At 40.0% G+C, this 21517-nt stretch overlaps 1 protein-coding gene across 4 annotated transcripts in view; it reads left to right on the top strand.

The window, feature by feature from the left end:
- SEMA5A (semaphorin 5A) overlaps positions 1 to 21517 on the top strand; it is a 505914-nt gene that overhangs the window by 416122 nt on the left and 68275 nt on the right. For all 4 annotated transcript variants that reach the window (XM_074387337.1, XM_003932501.4, XM_074387338.1 and 1 more), the window contains 3 exons: positions 4720 to 4901; positions 7997 to 8140; positions 19168 to 19315. In XM_074387337.1, coding sequence (XP_074243438.1) covers positions 4720 to 4901; positions 7997 to 8140; positions 19168 to 19315 — 474 coding nt within the window. The remainder of the gene's footprint in view (positions 1 to 4719; positions 4902 to 7996; positions 8141 to 19167; positions 19316 to 21517) is intronic.

Here is a 21517-nt window from a genome sequence, read left to right on the forward strand (position 1 = left end):
AGAAAACTTCAGGCCAATATCCATGAAGAACATAGATGCAAAAATCTTCAATAAAATACTGGCAAACCAATTGCAACAGCATATCCAAAAGCTCATCCACCATGATCAAGTAGGATTCATCCTGGGGATGCAAGGCTGGTTCAACATATGCAAGTCCATAAACGTAATTCCCCACATAAACAGAACCAAAGACAAAAACCACATGATTATCTCAATTGATGTAGAGAAGGCCTTTGACAAAATTCAACAGCCCTTTATGCTAAAAACCCTCAATAAACTAGGTATCGACAGAACATATCTCAAAACAATAAAAACTATTTACAACAAACCAACAGCCAATATCATACTGAATGGGCAAAAACTGGGAGCGTTCCCTTTGAAATCTGGCACTAGACAAGGATGCCCTCTCTCACCACTCCTATTCAATATAGTACTGGAAGTTCTAGCCAGAGCAATCAGGCAAGAAAAAGAAATAAAGGGTATCCAAATTGGAAAGGATAAAATCAAAGCGTCTCTATTTGCAGATGACATGATTGTATACCTAGAAGACCCCATCGTCTCAGCCCAAAATCTCCTGAAACTGATAAGCAACTTCAGCAAAGTCTCAGGATACAAAATCAATGTTCAAAAATCAAAAGCATTCCTATACACCAGTAACAGACTTAAAGAGAGCCAAATCAAAAATGAACTGCCATTCACAATTGCTACAAAGAGAATAAAATACCTAGGAATACAACTAACAAGGGACGTAAAGGACCTCTTCAAGGAGAACTACAAGCCACTGCTCGACGAAATAAGAGAGGACACAAACAGATGGAGAAACATTCCATGTTCATGCTTAGGAAGAATCAACATCATGAAAATAGCCATACTGTCCAAAGTAATTTACAAATTCAATGCTATTCCCATCAAGCTACCAATGACCTTCTTCACAGAACTGGAAAAAAAAAACACCTTAAACTTCATATGGAACCAAAATAGAGCCCGCATAGCCAAGTCAATTCTAAGCAAAAAGAACAAAGCAGGAGGCATCACACTACCAGACTTCAAACTATACTACAAGGCTACAGTAATCAAAACAGCATGGTACTGGTACCAAAACAGAGATATAGACCAATGGAACAGAACAGAGGCCTCAGAGGAAATACAACATACCCACAACCATCTGATCTTCGACAAACCTGACAAAAACAAGCAATTAAAGAATTCCCCGTTTAATAAATGGTGTTGGGAAAACTGGCTAGCCATGTGCAGAAAGCAGAAACTGGACCCCTTCCTGACACCTTACACCAAAATTAACTCCAGATGGATTAAAGACTTAAACATCAGACCTAACACCATAAAAACCTTAGAAGAAAATCTAGGCAAAACCTTTCAGGACATAGGCGTAGGCAAGGACTTTATGACCAAAGCGCCGAAAGCAATGGCAACAAAAGCCAAAATAGACAAATGGGACCTAATCAAACTCCACAGCTTCTGCACGGCAAAAGAAACAGTCAGTAGAGTGAATCGGCAACCAACAGAATGGGAAAAAATTTTTGCAGTCTACCCACCTGTCAAGGGGCTGATATCCAGAATTTACAAAGAACTAAAACAGATCTACAAGAAAAAAACAAACAAGCCCATTCAAAAATGGGCGAATGATATGAACAGACACTTTACAAAAGAAGACATACAGGAGGCCAACAACCATGAAAAAATGCTCATCATCACTGGTCATTAGAGAAATGCAAATCAAAACCACATTGAGATACCATCTCACACCAGTTAGAATGGCGATCATTAAAAAAATCTGGAAACAACAGATGCTGGAGAAGATGTGGAGAAATAGGAACACTTTTACACTGTTGGTGGGAATGTAAATTAATTCAACCATTGTGGAAGACAGTGTGGCGATTCCTCAATGACCTAAAAATAGAAATCCCGTTTGACCCAGCAATCCCATCATTACTGGGTATATATCCAAAGGATTATAAATCATTCTGCTATAGGGACACATGCACACGAATGTTCATTGCAGCACTGTTTACAATAGCAAAGACCTGGAACCAACCCAAATGCCCATCGATGATAGACTGGATAGGGAAAATGTGGTACATATACACCATGGAATATTACGCAGCCATCAAAAACGATGAGTTCGTATCCTTTGTAGGGACATGGATGAACCTGGAAACCATCATTCTCAGCAAACTGACACAAGAGCAGAAAATCAAACACCACATGTTCTCACTCATATAGGCGGGTGTTGAACATTGAGAACACATGGACACAGGGAGGGGAGCACTACACACTGGGGTCCGTTGGGGGGAAATGGGGGAGGGACAGGGGGTGGGGAGGTGGGAATAGATAGCATGGGGAGAAATGACAGATACAGGTGAGGGGATAGAAGGCAGCAAACCACGCTGCCATGTGTGTACCTATGCAACAATCTTGCATGTTCTTCACATGTACCCCAAAACCTAAAGTGCAATAATAAAAAAAAAAAGATAATAGTTGGTCTTTTGTGAATGGCTTCTTTCATTTAGCATAATAAATTCAAGGTTCATCCATATTGCTGTATATATATGCTTCAGTGTTTGTTTCTGAATGATATTCCATTGTGTGACTATACCAGTTTTTATTCAACCACTAATCAGTTTATGACCATTATGGGTTTGTTTTGTATTTTGGCTATTATGAATAATCCTGCTATAAACATTTGTATGTAAAAAAAAAAAGAAAGAAAAGAAAAGAGGGATAGAGTCATAATTATAGCAATTGGATTTGGCCAACCAGTCATGTCAGAAAAAAATGAATGCTTTTCATGTTTAGTTCCTCTTGTATTTGGAGGCAATGACAAATCAAAAGTAAAGTTTGTCCATATTTATACCCACAAAATACGGTGTCAGCATTATTTTGAAATGGTGAAGTATGGGTGTAGTGTGTAGCTCAGAGAATGAACTGTCTCATCCCTGGAGTTGCTTCTTGTGAGGACGAGCCTTTCTGAAGGTAGTGGATGGCTCTGGAACAGAACTCTGGTGGAGGAGGTGGGGTGCAGCCGGCTGCAGAGGGCAAGGTGAAAGCATGCAGTTCACTCATCACCAAAGCCCTTCCTTGGTCGAATTTTCTAAGGTATGCTTAAGTTTCCATATTAAAATTAGGACGTTTGGAGACTGTGCATGATGGCTCATGCCTGTAATGCCAACACTTTGAGAGGCCAAGGACAGCAGATCATTTGAGGCAGGGAGTTCGAGACAAGCCTGGCCAACATGGTGAAACCTGTCTCTACTAAAAATACAAAAATTAGCTGTTGTGGTGGCATGTGTCTCTGTTCCCAGCTACTTGGGACGCTGAGGCATGAGAATTGCTTGAATCCAGGAGGCAGAGGTTGCAGTGAGCCTAGATCATACCACCGCACTCCGGCCTGGGCGACTCTGTCTCAAAACAACAACAGCAACAACAAAGCAGGAGACTTAGACTTAGGCTTCTTCCTACTGCCTTTCTGAGGAGAGGTTCCTTTGCTGGTTTCTGGGCAGGTGATCTAGGCTGTGTCCTTTGAGTCTCCTCCAGCAGCACTGCCACCCCCTGAGCAGATGTGCTTATCAGATTTGGCAGGAAGCTGCCCCTTCTTCAGTGAGCCAGGTACACGCCGGTGCCTCCGCCACACCAGAGCTGGTCATGCATGTGCCAGCGATGCCATGCCCTCCCCTTGAGTGCCCTCAGAGGTGCCACACCAGCAAGCTCAGGGGGGTCCCTGGCCACTCCCCATGAGGACCCTGCCCTGGGCTCCTCCTCAGTCCTTGGTGTTGCTTCCCCGAATCACCAGCTCACCCTACACTGACAGGGAACGCCCTGGTGCCCCTCCCATTTGGCAGCCTCATTCCTCTGCCCTCAGCCTTGCCAGCCCTTGCCAGCCCCTCTACTTGGCTCTTTCTTCATTCTTTAAGAATCAAAACAGGCCCCTTGTTGCTCTTCCGAGAACCTGTGCGCCTGTTGTATGTCCTGTCCTCTGCTCCCATAGCCCCTGTTTTTGAATCCAGCATTGGATTCTACACAGGGCAACACTTATGTGTCTAAGCTGGTCCTCACTGACTCATAAGCTCTTAGAGTCGATTAGAGCACAGGTTTGACTGGGATATGCCTAAGAAAGAAGTACTGTAGCTGCTCAATAGATACTGTTTAAATATGTTTTGAATTGAATGCTTTCAGTTTGAAAGCCAAACCAAGTCTCGTGGTAAATGTGACTAAGCTTTCATTCTTTAAAGACACAGAAGCATGCAGTGGTGTTATACAGCTGTGATTTTTCACTCCAGTTTCTCTTGGTTTTTGGGTTTTCCGCATTGGTGGACAATTTGCCTGTAACCTGATTGCCAAGTCACCTCTCTTCTCCGCCATCCTTCTGCCATCCTCCTCCTCCTTTTTCTCCTCCTTTTCCTTCTCCTTGTTTTCCTTCTCTCCCTTCTCCTTCTTCATCTTTCTCCTTTTTCTTTTCTTCTAATTTTCTGTCTCCACTTTCCCCAGGCCTCCCTCCCCGCTTCTTCCTCACCATCTCCAGCACTGACCTTTGCTGCTTTACTCTGAATGCTTCCTCCCTTATGCAATCTTTTTCTAGTTATAACAATTACAAAAAGAAATTCTAAAGAAGTTTTGCTTGTCTTATGATGGATATTTTTTTTTACTCTATTATATGTTAGACTTTAACCCTTTCTGACACCCCTACTTTGTTTTGCTTCCCAGACCAGGAATCTCACCATGGATGGAGCCTTTGGCATGTGGTCTCCGTGGACACCTTGCACGCACACAGATGGCAGCACCATGGGTTCCTGCCTGTGTCGGACCCGCTCATGCGACAGCCCAGCCCCACAGTGTGGGGGCTGGCAGTGTGAGGGCCCCAGCATGGAGATCGCCAACTGTTCCAGGTGTGCCCCCCAGAACATGCCAGTTGTACTGCTATGTACTAAACTCAGATTCTTGAGGCATTTGGAACATCATTCATAATATAACTCCCTTTTGGAGAGAACTGTGGTGAAACACCAGGGACATTCACTGCTTAAACATTACATGATCTTTGGAAGGAAATTCTAAACTATAAATTGGATTACAGACCTATACTTACATACTCTTCATTAGAATAGAAAACATATTTATAATTTAAACAATAAGATTGGCTTGTTTAAGGAAAACATCCATGTTATTTAAGAATCTTTTCCTGGAATATATGGACTAATAGTCTGTTGGTGGTAGAATAATAACGCTAGATTAGGAGATAGAATAACCCAAGTCCTTGATCAACTTGGTCTACTCTGTAATGTATTGGAGCTCAGAGCACCTCACCTCAGCTAACATTAGGCCCTGGGTAATCAAGAGAGCAGCTGAAAGAACGTAACCTATTGAATGGCTTTCCTGTTGCTTCTACTTATTGTGGTGGTGTTGGCTTGATTTTTTTATAACTCTGTTCTGTTTGTGCTCCATCCCCTGCACCTATAGCACCTTCACCGCAGAGACATTTTAAAGCAAGTATCAGGAACACTCTGACATCAGTCTTCATGCTCCTTTGTCACTTGTTCATTAATTTGCACTATTTTTTAAAGATGTGATCTGCCTTCCATAAGCCCATTTAAAATGAAAAAAACAAAAATAAAAAACTCTGGGACAATTGTTTATGAAGTGACTAACAGTGGAAGTCAGACTGGGTGATCCAATCGTAGGAGAGCCCAGGCCATGGAGCTGTGTGCACCTAAGAGGAAGCCGACTGGGAAAGGAAAGTGCAGAAGCAAAAGGCGAACTTTGCCCTCTGCTCCCATTTTTCTCACCACCATTTGAATGGAGCAAATCAGGGCCACAGAGATTAGGAGTTTTCTTTTGTATTACAGAGAACACAGGCATATCAACATTGTATTATGTATCCTATACTTCCTGTAAAACGAAATTATTTCCATGGATGCCTGGCAGAAACTTACAAAAGCAATCAAACTGCTGTTGTTTGAAGATTACAATAAGTAGCTAACACTCTTTTCTCATATTGTTTAATGGAAAAAGAAGAGTATCATATGCATTGCTATAACTTATTGATGTGTCTTCAGTTCTTGCATTAGTTGGAAAGTCATTTTCTAAGCAAAGCTGCAGTGTAGCTAGTAGTTATTTTAAGATAAAAATCTAGTAACTGAACTAGTTTGAATGAGGCATAAGTGGATTGCTTTGCACTAATAATCATAACAGTGATTTCCCTCTTGATCTCTGTTTACTTTGTGTGACTGTTTTGGTAACTATGTCTACTTCTAAATAGCATTTACAAATATGGAAACTCAGATCTGGATAATACACATATACATGTAAAGCTGCATTCACTTCTTTCCTCATGTATTATTTTCCTATTATATATAATTTAATTTACTTACTAACCTATAAACAAACATGTTCCATATATTGTAAATAGAATATGTCATAAAATTCTACATTTGCTAAAAGATTTAAAAAGAGTTTTCAAATGATTTTAAAAGCTCAATTTTCTGCATTATCTAACAACTTTTTTCATATATAATGAAATTTTGCAAGTTAAATGTCATTTATGTATACTAAAACTCCTATTTAAAATTTTTACTGTAATTCAGTGAATAACATGGATAATTTTTAAGACTGTAGCTAGCAGGGTTTAAGATACTAGCTAGTTTGAGAAATGTGGGAATATTGTGTGATAATTTTGGTTAAATTATTATAAAACAGCTTTGTTATACATAAAACGATTACTACATATTTTATTAAATTATTAGGTTTCAGTAAATAAAGCAGGAAAATATGAAATATCTTAAGAATTTTCTCACAAGAATTTTTATTTGAAATTATTTTTACTACTATATATTCAATGCACTATTTATACCAGGACCTTCAGTGGCATAGTTGTAGAGCTTCATGTTCTCAATGGAAATACAGAAAGTAAAAATTAGAATTAATGTGAGCTAGTATTTTTTCAAAGGAAATGTAAATCTTATGGCCAAAAGGTGACAAATATCCAAAGAAATGCATATGTGGTTGCAGAAGTAAAAAAAAATTGGCACGAAGTAGACCATCTATGTGAAAGTTTGGAATCTGGATTTAATATGTATTTTCACACATAAAATTTTTAAAAACCTATGTATATTTTTGATAGCAGGGACAAACTGTTAAGGGGGGATACTTCAGTTATAAGCAGTCTAAATACAGTCATTTTAAGGAAAAAATATAATACTAAAACATTTCTAGGGCTGTCAATAGAATTTTTTAAAATATAAAAATTGGTTTATTTAATTTTCATTTTATATTTTTATATATCTACATTATTCTATGCATGTAATATCATAAATTCATAGTTAGTTATATGCAATTTGCACTTCTTATCTGCACTCTTTATGTCTCTGTCAAATTGTTAAAAGATATCCAAGAATCTGAATTTAAATGTCCTTTTAAAATTTTTAATAAAGTTTGTTTTAGGCTTTGAACATTGTTCTAACAATACAACACTCTTTATCAATATGAATGCACTCAGGAGAGTTATTGGTTTTCACTGATATTAATAGATTTTAAAAGAAACCATGTTAGGCAGTTTTAGATAAACATTTTTTTTAAGTGTGCAGTTTTCATAGATTATAAATGATATAATACAAGTCCAACAAGTCAGAAACTCTAGAGAAGTAGGGATTCATTTCTAAATGCTTTTCAGTGAAATAACCTTATTCTTTATCAGTTTAATATTTTCATAACTCAAGTTTCTTGGTAGTTTCTCATGTAGTTCATTATTTGTAGTGCACTAAAAACTTTATTCCCAAATTTCTTATCTTGACTATAAATGCCTGGGGGCTGCAGACACAGGAATTGAGATTCACAGGGTGCAGTCCATTCAGCCCATGACTGGCGTTCCCTCTGGCCAGCAGCCCCAGGCAGGATCCTCCTGGGAACATAGGCGCTTAGCCGTGGGTGCAGACAGGGCTCGGACTCCGAGCCCACCTGACCTGTGATTGCATTGCTTCCCCTTCCTCAGGAATGGAGGCTGGACTCCTTGGACCTCGTGGTCTCCCTGCAGCACTACCTGTGGGATCGGCTTCCAGGTGCGGCAGCGCTCCTGCAGCAACCCCACTCCCAGGCACGGGGGCCGGGTGTGCGTGGGACAGAACCGCGAGGAAAGGTACGTGCCAACCCTGCTGCCAGCACCGTCAACCTCACGCTTACTCTCATTCCGGCCAGACTGAGTTCCCGGCAGTTTTAGCTTTGGATCTATCTTAGCTCATGTGTGGCATCCCTTTTCGTTGTGCCAGTCATCCTCTTTTCCTGGCATACTTTAATTGTGATGTAAGCTTCATTGACAGCAGCACTGGGCTGCTCTGGTGCCTACACAGCTGGGTTGGCTGCACTGAGCAATTGCTAAGGAATGAGAGACCCAGGGACCTCTGTGCTGTGCTAGGCTCCTGGAGACTCTGAAGTGCCCTGCAGGAGGCTTATTCTTGTGAGAATTCAACCGGACCCATCTCAAAGCTTCAGATAGGAGGAGGACCTACGAAGGTCCCAGATGCAGACACTATTGGGCAGGTGCGGTAAGGTTTTCATCAGACTTGGTGAATCCTCTGGGAGGCACAGGAGGGCATTATCAGAAGTAACTCTCAATGAAGCTGCAGCACAACCCAAATTGGGGGTTCTTTCCCATGTGTATGCTGAGCTTTTGGCACATCATGGTGACATTTTGATTTAGTCTTGGATTTAACAGTTTGTTTCTTGGTGTAGAATTGGACATTGGTTTGAGGCTTAACCTCTGTAATCGTAATCATTGAATCTGTTTTGCAAGATCATTGAATCTGTCTTAATATGTGTTAGATATACTATTAATGGGTATTCCAATTTATCACTATTGGGAAAGAATCCAAATACGTAAATTTCATAGTGCTTTCGGGATACTTATTCTGCTATACTAACATAAACTTACTGAATGGCTTCCAGTGCCCTTTAATTAAAATGTAGTAAGTTTGTATTTGGTGACATGAGCTCAGTGGAACCTCGAATAAAAATATTGTGTATAGAAAAAAAAAATATTGTGTATAGTTATTGCTATGCCATTAGTATTTATATGAACAAAAGCAACAGACTTACTGTTTACATGGCTATTAGGTATCTATTACAACCTTAAATCAACTAAGGAGACTCATTCCTTTCTATCTTCAAGTGTGTCCCTCACTTGCCAATTAAGATTTCACTCCTTTTGACTAAAAGGAAATGAAGATGATTTTACCAAGCAGGGTTTGTCATTTTGGCAGCAGTCCCTGAGACAGTCGTGTGCGAGCCTGTCATTTTCTAACACCAGTTGATAAGTGGGAAAGCCTATTATAGAAGAATTGTCTCCCTATTATTTCCAAGCCTTGTACAACTTTAAATTGCTTGGAAGTTTTTAAACGCTATAAATTGTCACCTAGTACAGGCTGAACATCCCTGATCTGAAAATATGAAACCCAAAATGCTTCAAAAGCTAAAACATTTCTAACACTGACATGATGCCACAAGTAGAAAATTTCACACAGTTTTTATTTATTTATTTATTTATTTATTTATTTATTTATTTAACTTTCACAGTCAAAAAACTTTTGACTGGTGGCAGTCAAATGAAGACAAAATTTTGTTTTATGCAAAAAAATATTTAAAATTTAAAAAACTGCCTTCAGCCTTTGTGTATATGGTGTATATGATGCATAAATGAATTTTTTATTTAGACTCAGGTCCTATTCCCAAGATATCTCTGTCTCTCTCTCTCTACACACACACACACACACACACACACACACGTGTGTGTATATATACATGTACACACACATACATACACACACACACACACACACACACACACATATATATATATATATATATTCACCAATATTCCAAAATCTGAAACGATGTGAAATCTAAAACACTTGTGGTCCGAACATTTCAGCTAAGGGATGCTCAACCTCTTCAGCCCATCCAGGCAAAGTCACTTCCATCTGTGCAAAGTCTTCCCTGGAGTCAAGACACCACTGCAAACTTAGCATGTGTTATCACTGTTCCCAGGCTGAAGGCACAGGGAGGAAGAGGCTCTTTAACCCTGTGGCGAACATATGTGTAGGTTTGTATCCACATAGGATTTTTCATACAGTGACGTCTTCAGGAAAAGAGGAAAAGTGTTTGAGGGACTTACATGTAAAATATTCCTTTCATACAGAAGATTTGTTCATTTGTAGATTAGCATTTGCTCAATGGAGGAAAATTTGAATTTAAATAATAAATGGACAGTAAGAGCAGGAACTATGTAAAATTTTTATAAAATGTAAACTTATCTATTGAATAGTCTTTCTAGGGGACTACTGGGAGCTTAATGAAAACCAGAAAAACCGTGTACCTAAAGTTTCCTCTGTGGTCTTCATAAGCAGTGGGTTCTGAGATTTCCCTGCCATGTTAAATAAAAGGTCTCTCTACCTAAGAAATATAAAAGCATTCAAATTACAACAATGGAGATATTCGAGACCTAAACTCAAGATTGAAGGAGACCATGATCTCCATGGGAGAATACAAAAGACTAAGAACTAGACATACAAAATAATTAATAAATGCATATCATATTGATTTAAACAACATCAACCCTCAAAATCGTAGGTGGCCACAAGCCAACGAATGTTTTTTTTCCAAAAGATTCCCTAAATTAGGGGTAGGATTATAGTTAGTGTTTTCTCATCTGGGACATCTCCAGTGTATGGAATTGTTTGATGGGAGCTTTGTGGCAACAAAAATCTCAGAAGTATTCACATTAGTTTTCCTGAAAAACAACTCTAGTTTAGTTTTTACATGTACTTTAGAATGTACAGATGCTTTGTTTTTCTCTTCTGAAAATTCCTTGAAAATATTTTCTTGAGTAGCAAGAACTGAGTAGAAGCGCCAACTCCCAGAGAGGCTACTAAGAAAAGGAAGAAATGGACCTCTGTAAATGTTATCAAGATGCAAATGTTATTATCTTTGCTAGTTTTCTCCTGCTGTGGAATAGTAGTTCCATAAACTCTTTGTCTCGAAACAGCACACATTTCTTTTAGAAATCTCACAGTCCCATGGGTCAGGATTTCCTATATGACTTAGCTAGATCCTCTGCTTCGGGCCTCAGTACGCTTCAATCAAAACATGGGCCAGAAGCTGTGGTCTCATCTGAGGCTCCGCTGGGGAAGGATTCACTTCCAAGGTCATGTGGTTGTTGTTTGTATTCATTTCTTTGTGGGCTGTCGAACTGCATATCCCAGTTCTTTACATAGTTGTTATCCAGAGACCACTCTCAGTTTCTTGCCAAGGGATCCTTCCTGGTGTTGTCACTTGTCTTTACAAATCCAGCAAGGAAGACAATCTCCCTGCAAGATGGGCTTTACACATTTAATGTAACATAATCACAAAAGTGACATCCCACCCCTTTGCCATCTTCTGTTGTTTGGAAGTAAGACACAGGCCTCCACAACCTAGAGGAGGTGATGACACAGGGTATGAATATCAGGAGGCAGAACTCACTGGGGTCGCCACAGAGTCTGTCTGCCACGGTTGATTCTCTGTTCTCTAGTTATTCGCATCCCTACCCTTCATGTGCTGAATGCATTTCACCCACTTTCAAGGTCCTTCAGTCTTATCTCACTAACCCATTTCCCCAAAGTCCAGAACCTTATCATTTACATCAGGCCCACATGGAAGAGGTTATCTGGGTGTAGTCCCCATCAGTCTGTTAATCTCTAAAGTCAAAGGGAGAAGTTATCTGCCACTAGCACACTTGGAGAGTCAGGCAAACGGTGATAGCTTTAGACATTTCTGTTCAAAAAGGCAGTCGGGGGGTGGGACAAATGGAAATTATAAAGGAATCACTGTCTCATATAAATTCTGGAGGCTAGCTGAGCAAGTGTTGGGGGTTGCTTAATTAAGTTCAAGGAGGAGGCATAGTGCTCTGTGGTTCCTGGCTCTGCCTTCTGGGCTCTTAGTTCCACTTCCGAATCATCCTTTCTTTTTCTTGAAGGGAGCATGTATTTACAGCTGAGTAGTTTTATCAACTTCCTTCCTGCCAGTAGAATGTGTGGGGTTTCCAGCAGTCTTTCATGTGTACTTTCTCTGTCCCTTTCCATCCAAGCTGCTGGTATCTTTGTGGAAATAAGTTTCTGAAAAATGTTATGGGTCTTTAGTGGATTTCCGCAAAGTTTACTCCACTAAACAAAAGCTACATTCACAGACCTTTTTGAGATAGCCCTTCTCAACCTTGGGATGCTGCTGAGATGGCTGAGAGACAACACCTTCCAGCTCCCTAGAGGTGACCTGATGTAGTTGAGAGGATCTGTGAGGCACAAACTTGCTCTAGAAAGGACCCTTTATGTAACTCAATACTGCTCTAACTCTTTCATCTTTCTGAGGTTGCAATAAAAGGTTTTACAATCACTACCTCAGCTTTTATTATATTCCAGTCTTCCCTAACAGTACTTGAAAGGACTGTGAAAGCTATTTCATACTTTTTTGCATCTTTTGCCATTAAAATTGGCTGATTTCCAAAATCATCCAGTCTCTGTTCTTTTAGTTTAATAATCCATTCCTCAGTCTTTCTTTCCTCACCTACATTTCACTGTAAGCAGCATGAAGAAACCAAGCAGCACCTTCAACACTTTGCTTGGAAATTTCCTTAGCTATGCAATTCAACTTAGGTGTTTTGCTTTTCATATTACAATAGGTAACAATTTTGGCAGCTTTCATCCATTATGTAGTGAGATTCTCCCTTTTTCCAATTTCTGATAACATTTCTGATAAAAGAAAACAGGGGTCTGTTTTCTTTTAAAGTTTTTATTGTGATTTTATATATACACACACACACACGCACACACACACAAAAACCATAAATGTGTCACTTAACCATTTTTAAGTGTGTAATTTGGTGGCATTATTTACATTCACATTATTGTATAACCATAACTACTATTTCTAAAACTTTTCATCACCCCAAACAAAAACTCTGTAATTGTTAAGCAATAGCAATTCCTTATTCCAGCCTCCTCCCAACCCCTGATAACCTCTAATTATGTTCTGTCTCTACTATTTTGCCTAGTGTAGATATGTTACATAAGTGGAATCCTGCAGTATTTGCCATTTTGTGTCTGGCTTGTTTCATTTAGCGTAATGTTTTCAAGATTCCTCCATGTTGTAGCAGGTGTCAGCACTTCATTCCCTTTCTAAGGCTAAGATTCAGTTGTATGGCTATGCCATATTTTGTTTATTCATTTTTTTCCATTAGTGGACACTTGGTTTATTCTATCTTTTGACTATTTTCAATGTTGTAATGAACATTGGCATAGGAGTATCTGTTTAAGTTTCTGTTTTAATTCTTTTGTGTATACCATATATCTAGGAGTGAAATTGCTGCATCGTATGTTAATTCTATGTTTATTTTTTTGAAGAAACACCGAGCTGCTTTCTAAAGGGACTTCACCATTGTATATTCCCACCAGCAATGTATCAGAGTTCCAGTTTCTCTGCATTCTTGTTATTTTCTTCTGTTTCTTTAACTGTAGCCATCCTAGTAGGTATGAACTGGTATCTCATTGTGGTTTTGATTTGAATTTCATTAGTGACTAATAATGTTGAGCATCTTCTCATGTGCTTACTGGACATTAGTGTATCTTCTTTAGAGAAATGTCCATTCAAATATTTTGCCTGTTTTTCTAATTGTGTTTTTTGTCTTTTTAAAATAATTATTTTTTATCAAAACTTGTAAATATTTATTGTGTACAAAATCTTGTTTAAAATATACGTATATTATGGATGGCTAAATTGAACCAATTCACTTTTGCATTACTTCACATATGTTTCTTTTGTGTGTGTGTGTGTGTGTGGTGGGAAGACCATCTTTTTTGAAGTTCAGTTTTAGTTCTTTATCCAATTTCCCTCTAAACCTTCACTGGCCATGTCTCTGAAGTCTGGGTTTCCACTAATGGTCGATTCAAGGTCATTTATGTTTTCTTTAGCATACTCCTCAAAATTATTCTGCTTCCTGCCATTTCCTGGTCTCAAAGCCATGTTCACATTTTAACCTCCTACAGTAGCACCAGACTTCCAGCTACCATGGTCTGTTTTAACAGTTGTCATATGGTAACATTACCACAGACTTGTTCACATTTTAACCTCCTACAGTAGCACCAGACTTCCAGCTACCATGGTCTGTTTTAACAGTTGTCATATGGTAACATTACCACAGACTTAGGCATTTAAAGCACCAGGTGTTTATTTGCTTGTGGTGTCTGTGGGTTTTGTAGTCTGGGCAAAGCTTCAGGTTCTCACAAGGCTGCGATCAACATGTAGGCCCTGTCTGTGATGTCAGTGGGGCTCGGCTGGAGAAGGACCTGCCTCCAGATCATGTGGCTGTTGGAAGCCTTCCATTCCGTGGGATGTCAGACTGAGGGCCTCCGTTTCTTGCTGGCTGGTAGACGGAGACTCCCCTCAATTCCTTGACAACTGAGTCCTTCTCATCTTTTTGCTTGCTTCCTCAAAGCCAATAAGGCAGAAAGTTTTCTTGAAGTAAGAGTGTTACAATCTATGTAACATAATGACAGAAGTGACATTATATCATCTTTCACATATTCTGTTGGTTAGAAGCAAGTGATAGGTCCTACTCACATTCAATAGGAGGAGATTACACAAGGTGTGAATTCTAGGAGCTGGGGATCACAGGAAACATGTTAGAGCCTGTCCAATGCATTCTCAAAGAGTCCCAGAGATCAATGGTTTTTATTATGTGATTATTTGTCTTCAGCAATATATTGGCTGAGTCCTGTGGTGAGCCAAAGTGATGTTCTTCGCAAGTTATTTTTCTTCCTAAATGGATTGAATTGAATATTATGGTAGACTTTATGTACATGCAGTTTCTCTGTTGCCATAAAAATTTAATTATGGAAGTATGGCCCAGTAAAGGGCTGATCATTTGGAGTGAAGTAAGGAGACAATAGTTCAGAAGAGGCCCTCATTGATTCAGGTTAACAGAGTTTGCAGTGAGCAACTAGTTTGGACCTAACAAGAATGGAACACAAATTATGCAATTTATATTTTATAGGAGAAAGAACAATTTACAGCATGACATAGTGCTGAATATCTAGTCCATGTGGAATTATAAAAGGTCATTATTTTCATAAGGGACTAGATTTGTGAAAAAAGTGGATAATTTATAGAGAAACAGTGCTGGGTCATTAACTTGCTTTTAAATGCAACATGATAATAAGCAGTCATGGGCAAAATTAAAATCTTAATTATTAATGCATCATGAGATGTGTCTGTGACTTACAATACTTTCACATACTAGAAGACACACAAGAGCCAATAACATTTGGAAAACATTTGAGCCCATTGTTTGCTAACAGTCAGCAGCAGCATGTTGGGGACTAGAGAAAGGGAAACCAACTTCTGGCCCATTGTGTAGATATTTTATCTACAAATTAATTAAAAAAACCCTTAACCAGCAGAGATATCAAGGTCATGGACTTTCAACATCATTGTTTTTTGTATAGCTTCATAAGAGGGGCTTCTCTCAGGAGCATGAGTTAGTTGGGGTGGGAGCCGGGAGAGGGTGAGAGGAAATGCTTTCTCACAATTGTGGAGGATCCATGCTTACGGGCTTCTGAAGGCTTTGCCTCTGAGCACTCTTCCAGCGTGAATTCCTTAGTGAAAACCCACATACAAAGAAACAGAGCTGGCCTAGCCATTTCTATTTCCCTCTGACCTCTCTTATTGGGGAGGCTGCAATTTCAGAGGATGATACCCTAGCAGATCCTGGTATGGCTTGTTTCATGGACTACTATAGAAGAAAGAGGGAAAAAAAAAGAAGGCAGGATTGACAACCTTAAAATAGCAGCTCAGTAGACGATTTATTAACACTGGTTGAAAGTTCCCTGCTCCACGCACAGGTTACCCCGCAGTAGATTTTCACAGTAATAACATGCTGAGCGTTTTCAGGGGTGGCCTGATGTCGGCAAGTGAGAGAAACAATTTGAGCACTGTGGTTTATTTTGCTTTGGGGAAACGGTAGCTCAGTTGCTGTGCTTTTTATTGACAGTCAAAGGTTTAATAAACATCTTTAGTAAGGTTTTTCTCTGCCTTCCTTACCCTTTTTTGTATTTGTTCTTTAGAAGTGGGGGGCCTGTTGACAGCTGAAATTAGAATCGAGGTTTCTAAGAAGTTCATACCTTTTAAATGCTGGTGAATCAGCTTAGAAATGGACATGGCCTACTTCTCGTGCTACCCACAGTGAGCTACACACAGATAATTTAACTAAATGCTGACAGTCCTGATATTCTGAGTTTTCTTGACTTCCTCAAAATGTTTTCTCAAACCAGGTGTCAGTTTCCTCCTGGAATACTCCATGAACCAGCACACATATTAATATTCATTTATTGTAACTCGACACATTGACACATGCTTCCTAAGGATGAATTCTTTTCATCTATCGTGGTCTCACTTTTGTCTTGTCTCTGCTATCTAGAGGCCATGCCCTCTTAATTAGAGGGTCCTTCCCCTTCCCCTACTACATATAGGAATGTCCAGTGGCCCTGAGCTCTGAGAGTCGGACTCTGGGAGACTGTAGTGACCACTGAAGGAGGGAAACCTAGAGTTTCTGTTATCTTAAATGCGGAAAAGCTGAGGAAGAGTGATAGCTGTCCCCTTCCATTGGCTACTCTCAAATCTGAAAGTTTAGACAAACTAAACTGCTTACCTGATTAGTTCTTGACTCTCTGGAGGATCCTTCACCCGCTACATGTCAGCTGTCTTTCCCAGGAAGTAGCAGTGACTTTTGCCTTCCACTTTCGCTTAAGAGGCTGACTTGGGCTCCACTTTTTTTGTTTTGTTTTGTTTTCGTGCATTCACACAGTTGCCATATTGTACTTTCTCTGTACCAAGCCCCATCTGCATCACTTCTTCCCCTTCTTTTCAACATCATGGTAGTTATCTAGCTTAAAGTATCTCTCATTTGAATTGCTGCAGTCCAGCATCTCTAGTCGCTGTTTGTTCTGTGTGCTCTTCCTGCTGCTAAACTCTCCTGTCTGGGGAGATGCAGACCCCATACTGAAATATGAGAAGCTCCTCGAATCTCAGGGGCTCCAGTGCATAGTCAAGATGAGGCACCAACTCCTGGAGATGAGTCTACCACCTAATTCTCATGGAGTTATTTTATCTCTGGAGCTCTGTGGAACTTACCTGATTTCTCATAAAGTTCTAGTTTTCCACTGTATTTGGTAAAGACAGATCATCCCGCTAAATGCTGACAGTCCTTATATTCTGAGTTTTCTTGACTTCCTCAAAATGTTTTCTCAAACCAGGTGTCAGTTTCCTCCTGGAATACTCCATGAACCAGCACACATATTAATACTCACTTATTGTAACTCGACACATTGACACATGCTTCCTAAGGATGAATTCTTTTCATCTATCGTGGTCTCACTTTTGTCTTGTCTCTGCTATCTAGAGGCCATGCCCTCTTAATTAGAGGGTCCTTCCCCTTCCCCTACTACATATAGGAATGTCCAGTGGCCCTGAGCTCTGAGAGTCGGACTCTGGGAGACTGTAGTGACCACCTCCCTGTTCCCTTTTTCTGTTCTGTTCATCTCAGTGACCTTTCCTGCTTTACTCTTTCCATTTCTACCTTCCATTATTTTTCAGAACACTGATGGGCTCAGTGTGCCCCATCCTGTTGTCACCCCTCAGCTTGGCCTTACTTTCTTCTTTTCACACTGTCCCTGTTCCTGAAGCCCTCACAGTCCCCATGAAATTTTTCTGGTTTGACAGAAAAACAGTTCCATCTTATCAGCATTGACTGTCAGGAAACTATACTTTGCAAATTTCTTTTCCTAATGGCTGGCTACCATTTGCCCTCATTTTCAGTTCCAGAAAAGCATTTCCTTCTGCATAAATAACTACAGTGATGCCACTAGGTATTAAGATAGTTTTGCACATTCTGAGCTGTGTGCATTTCCCTGCGTTCATCTTAGACTGTGAACGCCTGTTATCAGGAAGCCCTCTACAATTCCTCTTGCATAGGCCCTGCAGGATTAAGTCTCTGTTAATATTGATGCAGGTAAAGGTGACTGATGGACGCCAACAGATGGGAAAGTTTGCCTCTTGTTTCTTAAGGCAGATGGCCTGGCAAGAGAGGAGGACATGAGAAAACGTTGTGCATTCTAGTATTCCCTAAAAGGTAAATATGGGAACTTAGACTTAGCGGATGGATTATAGAATTACAGCAGTTCTTTAATCGCCGAGTGTGTCTTATTGCATTTGGTGCTGTTCAGAGTCACCTCCTTCTTCCCACGAGTTGTACCCTGCAGAATGTCAGGCTGTTTCCTTCTTGCTGTTTGTCTGTTTGTTTTCCTCACTTCGCTTCATTTCACTTGCAGTATTAAAAATTGAAGAGAAATGTGACTCATGATAGGGATAAAGGAGGCTTTGGATATTTGGCTAAAATTTGGCAAATGAATATGTATGTGGAAGTTTAGAAGTATATTCAAACACTGAAAAATTGAACTAATACTTGTAAAGTTGCATAATAATTCAATTCTTTTTGAATAACTAGTGGTCTTTTACATTGTTTGGCACTATTCTGAGAGCCTACAAGTAAATTTAAAAGTAGGATAGCCTAAGTAGTATATAACATGGGCCTTCATGTTAATCCCATGCCGTAACTTTCCTTTAACTTACCTTAATATAACTCTGGGCTTATTTGATTCAAGAACAAGAAAGGAATTCCAAGTAAAGCTGTGCTGACTTTGTATTTGTAACCTGCTTTGTCTTTCAATGTTTATGTTCAGAAGATAAATGCCATACCTAAGTATTTTCTGTATACTCTTATTTTTGGGTGTCTGTTTGAAGGGTGTTGTTTTGTTTTTCTTTTAATTGGCTGCACAGGAAGATTCATCCTGCATTGTGAGTTCAGCATTTTCTTCACTGTCTGCCGCACATCCCATTGTCTGTGCACACACAGCATGGCCAGCGTCACATCTGCCTTCTGTACATGCAGCTGCTCCAAGTACAGCAAGCCCCTCCACGCAGAGCATGCCCATGTGTTCCGCATCTGGTGCAGGGATGGAGATAGAGACATCCTGGTCTCCAGTGGCACTAATTAGTTTCCTTTTCCTATTGGTTTCCTCATTACAGATACTGCAATGAACATTTGCTGTGTCCCCCACACATGTTCTGGACAGGCTGGGGTCCTTGGGAACGGTGCACAGCCCAGTGTGGGGGTGGCATTCAAGCTCGTCGCAGGACCTGTGAGAATGGGCCTGACTGTGCAGGCTGCAATGTGGTGAGTAGCCTCCTCACACCCAGCCGGAGAGTTCAGACTCAATACACACAAAACGCTCTGTACACACGAGATGTTCTACAAACAATAAATGCTCTGCACACACTAGGTACACACACTTTGTACACTACAAACACTAAATGGTCTCACACACTGGGTGCTCTGTACATGCTAGAAGCTCTGCAAACACTTTATGCTCTGCAGATACTAAATGCTTTATAAATATGACATGTCCAGACACTAGATGCTCCCCAGACAATAGATGCTATCCAGACAATACATGCTCCCCAGACAATAGATGCTCCCCAGGGCAATAGATGCTTCCTAGACACTACATGCTCCCCAGACAATAGATGCTCTGAATGCACTAGATCCTCTCACACACTGGATCTTCTGCAAATATTACATTCTTGGCAGACACTATATGTTCTGCAAACACTAAGTACTCTGTAAACACAGCATGGTCAAGTACTAGATGCTCTGCACACACTAGGTGCTACAAATCATGCAAGTGTTTCAATTTAGTTAGAATATCTGGAGAAAATACTGGAACTAAAGAGTAGCCTGGAGGCTTCGTGAATTAAGTATTCATGTATGAGATAAACTGTCCCAGGAGTTTTTCTGTTCTGATTTCTGAGTGACAAAGCCTTTAACCTGCTTATCTATGGCACTCTATTTGGTTTGAGACACAGAATGGTATCCCCATGCCAGGCCTACACCAAGGTATAGAACACTGGGGCTTAACCAGATATACCCTGGGGGCTGAGAAACTATATAAAGCCATAGTCAGAGCATTGGCACCAATGTAGAGAGAATAAAAGAGAATGCACGTTTTTTTTTTTTTTTTTTTTTTTCTCCTGCCTTTGCAGGTCATATTTCTTTTGACACTTTAACCTGTTACATAAAATTCCACTTGGGTATGCTCTTTATTTTTTTGAGACGGATGAGTTTCACTCTTGTTACCCAGGCTGGAGTGCAATGACACGATTTTGGCTCACCACAACCTCCGCCTCCTGGGTTTAAGCAATTCTCCCACCTCAGCCTCCTGAGTAGCAGGGACTACAGCACCACCATGCCAAGCTAATCTATGTATTTTTAGTAGAGATGGAGTTTCACCATGTTGACCAGGATGGTCTTGATCTCTTGACCTCACGATCTACCCACCTCAGCCTCCCAAAGTGCTGGGATTATAGGCATGAGTCACCGCGCCCGGCCGGGCAAGCTTTCAAAAGTCTTGCTTTTGCCTTCCTGCTTCTTCTGTAAGAGTAACAGCATTTACCCTCACTCGCCTGCCCCTGGTGCTGGCTGCATAGAGTGGGCACAGATGGTGGCAAAGGTATTGATGGAGAAGCTCAGCACAAGAAGGTCTGGCTAAATTCCTTCCTCACTGATCTTTCCAGTGGCCTTTGCAGCATCTTTATCCTTTGGTTTGTGAGGCCGAGCAGCAGTGTTTTTGTGCTACTGTAAAGCCTGCTTTTGTGACATACAAAACCCACACAGCCCAGATATCCTTGGGAAATTCAGGGAGAGGAAGAGGGTTTATGAGGTGCTTTCTCAGATATTACACCAGAGACCTAAAGAGATTTCTGTTACTGGAAATTACAATTAGATTTCTTCCCCTTCCCACTGGAAAAAAATATTGTCATAGTTTTCACATAATCTATAACTGATTGTAAAGACACTTCTTTCCAGATCAGCCTGAACTAACTGTAGACTATGAAAAATATTCATTAAGATGTATATTTATTGATATTTCAGATGCTGACATTTAAAACTATTTTAAATAATTTTAAAATGGCAAATTTATGGATACTCATGTGTTCTAGGAAAACAATTGAAATGGGGTAACTTTATATTTGGCTGAAGACTATCATGTTTCGTTCCTGGTGGCATGGTGTGTGCCCACTGGGGCCTGCATTGCCATGTCAAGGTTGCTTGATCTCACTTGCTGGGAAACCTCAGGAATGGAGGATCTGGGTTGATCTCTCACCTCAGTTTCTGAATACATTGCAGTGTGAAGAATTCAGAAAGCAGTCCACATCATTAATTTTCTCATTGTGAATTGATTTATAATTACCTTCATATATAGCTTGATGAAAGAAAAAATATATTAAGCAAGAATGTAGCTTTTTTATGTAGTTACTATAATATGTGTCTATGTGTGACATACATCTGATTATAAATGTAAAAAGTGAATGTCTTTCT

This window comes from Saimiri boliviensis, chromosome 1 (assembly GCF_048565385.1).
Source record: "Saimiri boliviensis isolate mSaiBol1 chromosome 1, mSaiBol1.pri, whole genome shotgun sequence".
NCBI lineage: Eukaryota > Metazoa > Chordata > Mammalia > Primates > Cebidae > Saimiri > Saimiri boliviensis.